General features: G+C 39.8%; 3 protein-coding genes and 1 pseudogene across 3 annotated transcripts; 3 read left to right on the top strand and 1 right to left on the bottom strand.

Annotated features, from left to right (window-relative positions):
* On the top strand, window positions 1-837 carry LOC104736652 (agamous-like MADS-box protein AGL97). The gene has a single exon (XM_010456672.1). The coding sequence runs from the start codon at window positions 32-34 to the stop codon at window positions 470-472; it is 441 nt and encodes a 146-aa protein (XP_010454974.1). The 5' UTR covers window positions 1-31; the 3' UTR covers window positions 473-837.
* Window positions 981-3,545, top strand: LOC104736653 (annotated as a pseudogene).
* Window positions 3,671-6,095, bottom strand: LOC104736650 (E3 ubiquitin-protein ligase SINA-like 7). The gene is made up of 3 exons (XM_010456671.2): window positions 5,990-6,095; window positions 5,191-5,394; window positions 3,671-4,876 (listed from the first exon to the last, which is right to left on the bottom strand). Exons 1-3 carry the CDS (start codon window positions 6,093-6,095, stop codon window positions 4,176-4,178), a joined length of 1,011 nt encoding a protein of 336 aa, XP_010454973.2. The 3' UTR covers window positions 3,671-4,175.
* Window positions 8,829-9,755, top strand: LOC104738219. The gene has a single exon (XM_010458424.1). It carries the CDS (start codon window positions 8,829-8,831, stop codon window positions 9,753-9,755), a length of 927 nt encoding a protein of 308 aa, XP_010456726.1.

Raw genomic sequence — 10,238 nt, 5'->3', positions numbered from 1 at the left:
TCTCTTTTGTCTCTCTTGGTAAGAAAACATTATGACGTCGTCTGAGTCCACAATGAAGAAAGGAACAAAACGAAAAATCGAAATCAAGAAGCGAGAAACCAAACAGCAACGAGCGGTGGCTTGCTCTAAACGCCGTCAAACTGTCTTTTCCAGAGCCGCCGATCTCTGTCATCTCTCCGGAGCCAACCTCGCCGTCTTCGTAACCTCTCCGTCAGAGATCTCCGACGTTGTTTACTCCTTCTCCGGCTACTCTCCTGCCCAAGAGATCGCTGATTGTTACCTAAATGGCAAGCCACCTCCTAAGATTAAACCCCAATCGCAAGCGCAAGGGTTCTGGTGGGAAGACCCTGATCTGTACAATTCTTGTGATGATCTCTCTGAGTTAAACATCATCGAGGATCGTATAGAGAGAGCGAAGAAGCATGTGATGGCTTGCCTTGAGAAGATTGAACAAAGAGGGTGTCGGAATTAAACGGATTGAGGAAACAGACTTTGTGGTTCCTCTTCTTCTTCTGTCTTCGTCTCTCCTTTGTCCTCATGGTGTGCGGTGGTGCTATTGCTTCCTCTTTACCCCTTAGAAGCTCTTTTTCTCTATAACTTTGGATCTAGCTCTTCTTGTTCCTCGGATTTGGAATTGATATGGTTTTGTTTATCTCTCTGGTGTCTTTGCGTGAGGATAGCTATATCCAATTGATTTGTAGAGAACTGTAGAACTGATGTAGACGATTATAATGCAAGTGCTTGTGAAAGCGATTGATTATGTATGTGCTTCCTCCAGTGTCTTGTCTAATGTGTGTTCCTTGCATATATATATATATAGCTTGAGACTTGAGAGAAGATCAATGTTGTAAGGTTTATTTCGCTTCTCTTCTTGATTTTCCTCATTGCAAAGTTTTTTGTTTAGATGATTTTACACAATTCAGTGCCTAGGCAAAAGCTGTAGCTGATATAAAATAACCAATCTCGGATTGGACAATAACAGAGAATTGTGAGTAATGCTTTTCTTGACCTTGATGTTTTAAATCTTGATTATGAACAATGACCTTTCGAACTATGATCATGTTGTTTTAACATTTATATCTACATAGAGACTCCTTGTTGGGTGTTTATAAAAAATACCAACCACTGTATTCTTGTTAATTTTGCTTTTCAGAGGCTATTTTGAAGGTATTTTATTTGTGGATCTATTATTATGAGCAGCTCTCTTTCTAGAATCTTCTAATGTTGACAGAAGAATCTTGATGGTTTAGTTCCCTCCGATCAGTATGGAAACAATGTTTAAAAAAAGATTTATTATGTTGGACGTGTATCTGTGTGTTAGTAATTTTGAAGAAATACGGTTAAGTTTCTTGTCTCTTGCATAGATTTACAAACCTTACTCATAACTGATTTACATCGTACAGGAAGCTTGGAACAAAGAGGCTGCCTCTATTTCAGGTTTGAGAACAGTTTGCTTCAGCTAGACCCTAAAATGGGACTGATTGCTTCTAGCAATGGATGATTAAGAGATAGATGCACTTGGTACTCGTTTGTTTAAGTCTGTACCACATAATTTGTCTGCGAGTTTCCTTCAGTCTTTCTTGTTTTTTTGACAGTGAGTAACTTGTCATCTTTCTGTACACTCAACCAAAGAAAAAGAAAAAGAAAATTCCATTGTATAGCCCCAAAACCTCAGTAGATTATATATATTGAATGTTCTTAAACCCTAGAAAAATCGCGGCTCCTGATAAGGTAGTCATTTAATCTATTTTGGCGTCTATTTAGTTCTCTGGATAACTGTTTGTTTGGTTGGTAACATTTGATAAATTATGGAACTTTTGGCATCCTTATTTGCTTCTCCAATATTAATCTCTGACCATTTAGTTCCTATGTATGTCCTGTGTTTTGTTTTATGTTGTGTTACTTTTCCTTATACCATTATTATTTTTGATAGGTGGATACCATGATTATCCAAGCTATTGGTTTGTTTGATGATCTTGACAAAGAGCTCAACACATACGCTATGAGGGTTCGTGAATGGTACGGTTGGCATTTTCCTGAGCTTGCGAAGATCGTACAGGACAATACCCTATATGCCAAGGCTGTAAAACTAATGGGGGAATCGGATTAATGCTGCCAAGCTAGACTTCTCTGAGGTTAATCCCTGTTTACCATTCTCTTTTGAGTATCTATTTTAGGATATGGCTTGCTTTTCCTTGAAACTAGTTATGCCTTTTTAACACATATTTCCCTTGTCCAATCTCATTTCAGATATTGTCTGATGAAGTTGTTGAAGCAGGCCTTAAAGAGGCTTCTGTGATATCTATGGGAACTGAAGTCAGTGACCTTGATTTGCTGCACATACGGGAACTCTGTGACCAGGTTCTTTCTCTTGCTGAGTATAGAGCTCAGCTTTATGACTACTTGAAGAGCAGAATGAACACAATTGCACCAAATCTCACTGCCCTAGTCGGTGCTTGCCTAATTTCTCATGGTGGTAGTTTGTTGAATCTCTCAAAGCAACCTGAGAGCACGGTTCAGATTCTTGGAGCTGAAAAAGCCCTATTTAGAGCCCTCAAGACTAAACACGCCACTCCAAAGTACGGTCTAATTTACCACGCATCTGTGGTTGGCCAAGCTGCACCAAAGCACAAGGGTAAAATCTCTCGGTCACTAGCTGCAAAACCTGCTCTTGCTATCAGGTGTGATGCACTTGGTGATGGCCAAGACAGCACTATGGGAGTGGAAAACCGCGTAAAGGTGCTCTTCAATAATTTGCCTCTCCTGTCCGACCCTTGAGCGTTTTTGTTCTTTCATTGATTGTTACCATGTGGTGTATCTTTTCTGACAGCTTGAAGCACGGTTGAGAAATCTGGAAGGAAGAGATATCGGACGTCTGTCTGGCTCAGCCAAGGGAAAACCAAAGGTTGAAGTTTATGACAAGGATAAAAAGAAGGGTTCTGGAGGTCTGATCACTCCTGCTAAGGTCAGATTACTCCCCTGCTTTAAGCGGTTTCCTCAGCTTGCTTTTGTAATTATGTTTGAGAAACTTGTAAAACGTGGATTTTTTGCAACTAAGTTTTTAGATTTAGTGCTTGTAATGTTGGCTTATAGCTTAAAGCTTTTTATGTTGTCTTCTGCGGACTTACAACGCTGCTGCAGAATCCCTTCTTAAAACTCCCACAGGGGATTCAGAGAACGGTGTCAAAGAAAAGGAAGACAAAAAGAAGAAGAAGGCCGATGATGAAGAAGAAGCCAAAACCAAGGAGCCTTCAAAGAAGAAGTCGAAGAAGAAGAAATCAGAAGTAGAACCCGAAACAGTAGAGCCAGCAAAGAAGGAGAAAAGGAAGAGAAAACACGAGGAAGAAGAAGCCGAAATGCCTGCCTAGAAGAAGGAAAAGAGTGACAAGAAGAAGAAGAAGAAAAGTGATGTCTGAGGAGAGAGGTATGAGATAAAACAAAAATGATATATTTTACATGAAATTTTTGGCTCTTGATAAACAATATATGTGCATAATTATTCCGTAAAATTAGAAAAATAAAAAGATGACCATAGAAGAATTAAATAGTGAAAATAATAAATAAAAATAAAAGAAAATTTATTGTTTTTTTTATTAGGAATGATTTTTTTTTGGCCACATGACATGCATACATATTAACCTGTGAGGAATATAAAAATTGTGGCATTCATTCGACAAAAATTACAATAAAGTAATTATTACGAATTTGTAAATAAATTTACAACTCTATTTAAATGAATAAATGGCAACCTGACTACCAGAGTACTCCGTTCAACAGCTCGAGTATATGGTTATGGCTTGCTTAAACTCTGCCATGTACGGTGCTTTGATTAAGCAAGCTGCGAAGTAACAAGAGAGCATCAGTTTCAAGAGTAAAGTACTGAAGATGATAAGTTTGAACATGAAGTCTACCATATGTCCATACCCACAAGAGAACTCATTGTAGTCTCCTCCTGAGTCTATATATAAGCTTAGAATATACAAAACTGCCCAAGTTTTGTTGGCCGATCTGGTTATATAACAAAATTTGTACCAACACAATCGAAGAAGCAACATCGATAAATTAAAGACGATTGGAAAGGACTTACATAGATTTTTCAATAGATAATAAAAAGAAAAAATAAGCCGAACAGGCAACCGCAATATCTCTTAATTTCCCTATCAAACCATATTTTGTTACACTTGATTGACCTCCTTGATGGTAAGCTTCATCTCCAACATTTCACCACGCAAGGAAGAGTGAGGGATCAACATGAAATTCTCTAGAGGGGTTTGAAAACTCACTTTAATAATCCTCTTCATGTCTGCTGATTCGTTAGTCATATTGTTCCCATCGACAGTGTATGAGAGATGATATGAGAACTTTCCTAAATGTGGAGAAGATGGTGCAATGCAGCTTACAGTTACACACACACCGTACGACTCCCTAAAACACTGCACTGCAAACAATAACATCTTCATATGATCCACTTGGATATTTATCTTATCACTGATGTTCATCCGAACAGTAGAGGATACATTATATGTGAAGGATTCATATGAGGAAGCGGGACATGATCCATAACAATAGTGCCTCCAGACATTTATGTAGGAGCCAGTGTAGTCGCAGTCCAATGCAGGGCAGGAACATCGAGAGAAGCTGCATTCCTTTACATGAGTTGATTCTAACCCATAAGAGACATTATTAGTGCAACCAAACTTGGCGTTTGGGCATGGAATAGAGATTGATCTAAGGACACTCTCCATTGCTCTGTTTCGAATGTGGCCAATAGGCAAAGCACAATATGGGCATTTGTTACTCAGTTTTGGACAGCAAGAGGAACAAGCCAAATGTCCATTATCACATTGAAAATACAAAAAAACCAGCAGGGTTATGACTCAAAACCTGTAGTAACAACACATACCCGAGATAATGGAGGAACATACATGTATCTTATTGTTCTGTTCTTAATTCTGCGCTAAAGCTATAATCTTGATGGTTTCAAGAACTACAAGTCTCAACGCTATACTCTAAATCCTTAAAACGGAAACACTCCGAAATAAGAAACAATTCAATTCAATTTTAAGATAAGGGTGGAAACAAGACCTGGAAGATGGGAATCGTCAATGTTTCGACGCAAATGGGACACTCAAGAACCTCAAGATCCATCTCCATCTTCGAGCGTTTCTTCGCTCCATTAGTGGGAGATACCGAAGAAGAAGTTTGTCTTGTACGAAAGACATAGTTCTGCTGGAATCACTTCTTTGGCCCGAAGACGCCGGACTCGAGGCTCCCACCATGTCAGAAGCACTGCTGGAATCACTTCTTTGGCCTGACGACGCCGGACTCGAGGCTCCAACCATGTCAGAAGCACTGCTGTAACTAGCTGTTGAGATTTGAGTTCTTGATTAAATCCTGCAACAAATAAAGGAAGAATCTGTGAGAAGATGATGAAGAAAGAGACGAAGCTCCAAGCGTAGGAGAAGAAAAGTGAAGCAAGAAGAAGTCGTGAAACAAGTCAGCGACAAAGGAGAAGGAGAAGAGCAAAGTCAACATGGACTTTGTGTTTTTGTTATAATGCGCTGCAAAGATGAACAAAGGCCCAAATAAGTTTAAGTATAACTAAGTTGTTAGAATCTAAGGAAGTGTGTTGTGCTAGTCATAGTTAGAGTATAAGTGAGTTGTTGAATGTGTAAGAGTGAATCAAGGAACTAGAGTTCCAATGAGTGAGTAGAGTGGCTACTAGTGTGGCTTGTGTAAGAGAGTAGAAGTATGGCCTATGGTATGGGCATAAGTGTGTGTGTGGGCAAGTGGAGAGAAACTACTATATGTATGTGTGGTTGTGTTGTAAGAAAGCATCTTGAAGATCCGAAAATACAATGTAGCCTTTTAAGTGAAAGTGTTCTTATGATTCTCTCTAAAACAAGATCAACAGAGTGTCCAAAACAGAGATAGAAAAATGAGAGAAACTGATCTTACAAGTGAGAGTAAGATCTAAAAAAGTCAACACTAGCTCTTTGGCCTGACGACGCCGGACTCGAGGCTCCCACCATGTCAGAAGCACTGCTGTAACCAGCTCTTTCTCCCGAAGATGCCGAAATCGAGGCTCCAACCATGTCCGAGGAAGAGCTTCTTGCCTTAAAACGGAAACACTCTGAAATAAAGAAACAATTCAATTCAAACGAGGAAAACGTCTAATTACATAAATTATATAAAAATAAACTTTATATTGACCGTTATAATTGAAAAACAATATCTTAGAATAGACAATTAGAGCAATTCCACCGTAGTCACGCCCAAACGATTCTCAAAAAGCAAATAAAGAAATAGATTTTAATTAAATGATTTCTTTTTATTATTTTTTAATAAATGAACCAATAGAAGAGGGGCTTATTTCGCTATGATAGAAGATTGAAAGAAAATGCTGAGATCACATGCCTGATACAAAATATATGGGCAGTAGAGGAAGAAACAAATGTGGAGGCGAAACTTACTAAGTGTCGCCGGGAGATTATTAGATGGTCTAAAGAAAAGCATCTCAATAGCCAGAAGGAAATGGAATTGCATAAATAAAAGCTTGAGGAGACATTGACAAACCAGGAAGAGAATTTGGAACTGATATCCTCCTTAAATATCAAACTCCTAAAGGCATACAAAGCTGAAGAAGACTTTTGGAAACAACGAAGTCGCCAACTGTGGCTTAAGCCTTGGAGACAAAAACTCGGGTTATTTCCATGCTATAACCAAAAGAAGACAAGTGGTTAACAAATTTTCAGTTATAGAGGATGACAAAGAGGTCCCGGTGTATAAGGAGGAACAAATAGCAGAAGTGATTACCAAGTATTTTGAGAACTTGTTCACCTCTGAAGAAGTAGCTAGAGCTGAAACTGTAAAAGAGGCAATCACCAAGCAAATCACACCTGAAATAAACCAGTCTCTAACATCGATCCCATCACCGGAAGAAATTAAAAGAGTTTGCTTCTCCATATATCCAGAAAAAGCTCCCGGTCCAGACGGTTTCTCAGCTAGTTTCTTTCAAACACACTGGAGAACAATCGGTCCAAACATCATCTTGGAAATCCAAGGTTTCTTTCTGTCAGGAATCATGCCATCAAACATAAACAAGACTCATGTTAGGCTCATTCCTAAGATCCAAAACCCCCAAAAAATGGCTGACTATAGACCAATAGCACTCTGCTCTATTTTCTACAAGATTATTGCTAAGGTGTTAACAAAAAGGATACAACCGTTCCTGCAACAAATGATTTCGGAAAATCAGTCAGCTTTTGTTCCAAAACGTACAATTATCTGATAATGTTCTCATAACACATGAAATCCTACATTACCTCAAAACCTCTGGAGCAAGAAAGCGATGCTACATGGCGGTTAAAACTGATATGAGCAAGGCGTATGACCAGATAGAATGGGATTTCATCAGACTCGTCATGGAGGAAATGGGCTTCCACCAAACTTGGATCGGGTGGATCATGACATGTATCACCACTGTATCGTATACCTACCTGTTAAACGGGTCAGAACAAGGGCAGGTGATACCAAGAAGAGGCATACGACAGGGAGATCCATTGTCACCGTATATCTTCATCCTATGTAGTGAAGTCCTATCTGGTCTTCGTACCAATTCTCAGCTAGAGAAAGTGTTGCAAGGTGTGAAGGTGTCAAAGAACGGACCCCGGGTGAACCACCTCCTCTTTGCAGATGACACCATGTTTTTCTGTAGATCTGACCGCCAAAGCTGTGAAGCACTGATGAGTATCCTGCAAAAGTATGCAAAAGCATTAGCACAAATGATCAACAAAGCAAAATCTGCTGTTACTTTCTCAATAAAAACAAACAAACACACAAGAGCCACAACAAAACAGATACTAGGCATTCAACAGGTTGGGGGTCTTGGCAAATATCTGGGTCTACCTGAAGATTTTGGTCGAAAAAAGAGAGATATGTTCAACAACATCGTGGATAGGATCAAGCAGCGCTCACTCAGCTGGTCCACGAAGTTTCTCTCTACGGCTGGAAAAACCACTATGCTCAAATAAGTGTTAGCTGCTATGCCAACCCACACCATGTCTTGCTTCAAGATACCAGGCTCTCTATGTAAACGTATCCAATCTGCACTAACACGGTTTTGGTGGGACTCCTCCTCGGATAAGAAGCGTATGTGCTGGATCTCCTAGGACAAAATGGTAAAATCAAAACGGAATGAAGGGTTAGGCTTTAGAGAGATCTCATCCTTTAATGATGCACTGCTAGCAAAGGTAAGTTGGAGAATTCTTACCAAACCATCATGCCTCCTGGCCAGAGTCCTACTGGGGAAATACTGTCAATCATCCTCTTTTCTAGAGTGTACAGTCCCTACATCTGCGTCCCATGGCTGGCGGGAAATCTGCATTGGTCGTGACCTAATCAGAACCAATCTAGGGAAAGCTATAGGCTCTGGAGAACACACTCAGGCTTGGGGAGAACCATGACTATCTCTGACTGAACCACTGACACCAATGGGACCAGCACCGGCACATTGTAGTAATATGGTCGTTGCAGATTTGCTACACCCAAACACCAACCGATGGAATGAGGGAAAGCTTCGTCTAACCTTCCCGCAATATGAGGAGCAAATCCTAGCAATCAAACCAAGCAAACTAGGAGCAGTAGACCGGTATATTTGGCTTCCTACGCCATCGGGGGAATACTCTGCAAAATTTGGATATCATGCAATAATGAACCAATCAGGAAATTCAGAACCCCAAACTGACCCGCTAAAAGACTTTAATTGGGAAAAAGATATCTGGAAGATCAAATGCTCACCGAAGATAAAAATTTTCCTCTGAAAAGCTATGAGGAATGCCCTGCCTACGGGGGAGAATCTAAAGAGCAGAGGGATAAACCTTACAGCTTCATGCCCTTTCTGTGGACAAGAGGAATCGAGCATTCACCTATTCTTCCAATATGCTTTTGCTCGACAGGTGTGGAGCCAAACCCCGATAGTACATCCACCCGAGCCCTCTCAGATCATTAGCTTCCGAGTGGGTGTTGAGACAATTGGAAAGATGAAATGCCTACCCCCAACCGGAATCATTGATGGTTCTATTGGTGCCTGGATCTTATGGATCTTGTGGAAGACACGAAATAAACTAGTGTTTGAGCAGAAATCGATCGCAAGCATGGATGTTGTTTCTCAAGCAGTCGCTTATGCCAGAGAATGGTGGATCGCTCATGAACTGTCGATTAAGACCCCACCCAGCCAACTTAGACAAGCCACGAGATCAGTAAGTGCCGACCTCACCCGGTGTTTTTCTGACGCCGCTTGGAACGAAGAAACGAAAACGGCGGGGCTTGGATGGGTGTTCCTGGATCCAATCACGCAGGTCGAGACCAAGGGATCAGATACAGCCACGCATGTCAACTCTTCTCTTATCGCAGAGGCACTTGCGTTGAATCGTGCTCTCCAACACGCCTCCGATCTGGGATACCGGAAAACTTCTTTTGCTTCAGATTCGCAGACGCTAATCAAAGCAACAAACTTGGAGATCCAACACAAGGAAATCCACGGGATTCTACACGACATCCTGGAAAGATCCCTGCAGTTCGAAGAGATAAGCTTCACCTTCGTCTCTCGTGAGATGAATAGGAAAGCGGATGAGATTGCAAAAAACGCTCTAAATTCTTCTACTTTGTCTATGTTTATGCATTTATGTAGTCCAGCCACTGAATTGATTGCAACCTATGTAACCACTGAACCGAGAAAAACTAACCCGGTTTAACTTCTTTAATGAAAAAGATTTGGATTGACAAAAAAAAAAAAAGATGATCGGGAACTCAAAGAGCAATGTTTCTTAATTTGCTTAACTAAGTAACGTTTCTCTTTCTCTTTCCTACTTTTCCTCGTATTTATTATTATTTATAATGAGAGTCACTCCTTCAACAACCCTTTTGGACATGCCCTAATAGGTTTATTCGAATTTTGGTGACAATTAAAAAACAATCCACTAGAATAGGAAATAAACAACTAATATAATCTTAAACACTAAAATTGTGGAGCAAATAACTTCAAATTTAGGAAAACGTCATTAATATATTATATTAACCAAAATGATGTTTGTCATATTGATGTGTTATGTCACATTTACCATAAACCATTAATATATTAAGTGAAATAATATATTGTATTTAGCAAACATAACACATCATAAAATACAATATATACATTTACCTTTCTTTTGTCTATAATCTCCGAAACTGTAAAA

Source organism: Camelina sativa, chromosome 13 (genome assembly GCF_000633955.1).
Source record: "Camelina sativa cultivar DH55 chromosome 13, Cs, whole genome shotgun sequence".
Classification (NCBI taxonomy): domain Eukaryota; kingdom Viridiplantae; phylum Streptophyta; class Magnoliopsida; order Brassicales; family Brassicaceae; genus Camelina; species Camelina sativa.
Note: the sequence above shows the minus strand (reverse complement) of the source record. Positions and strands in the feature narration are given on the sequence as shown.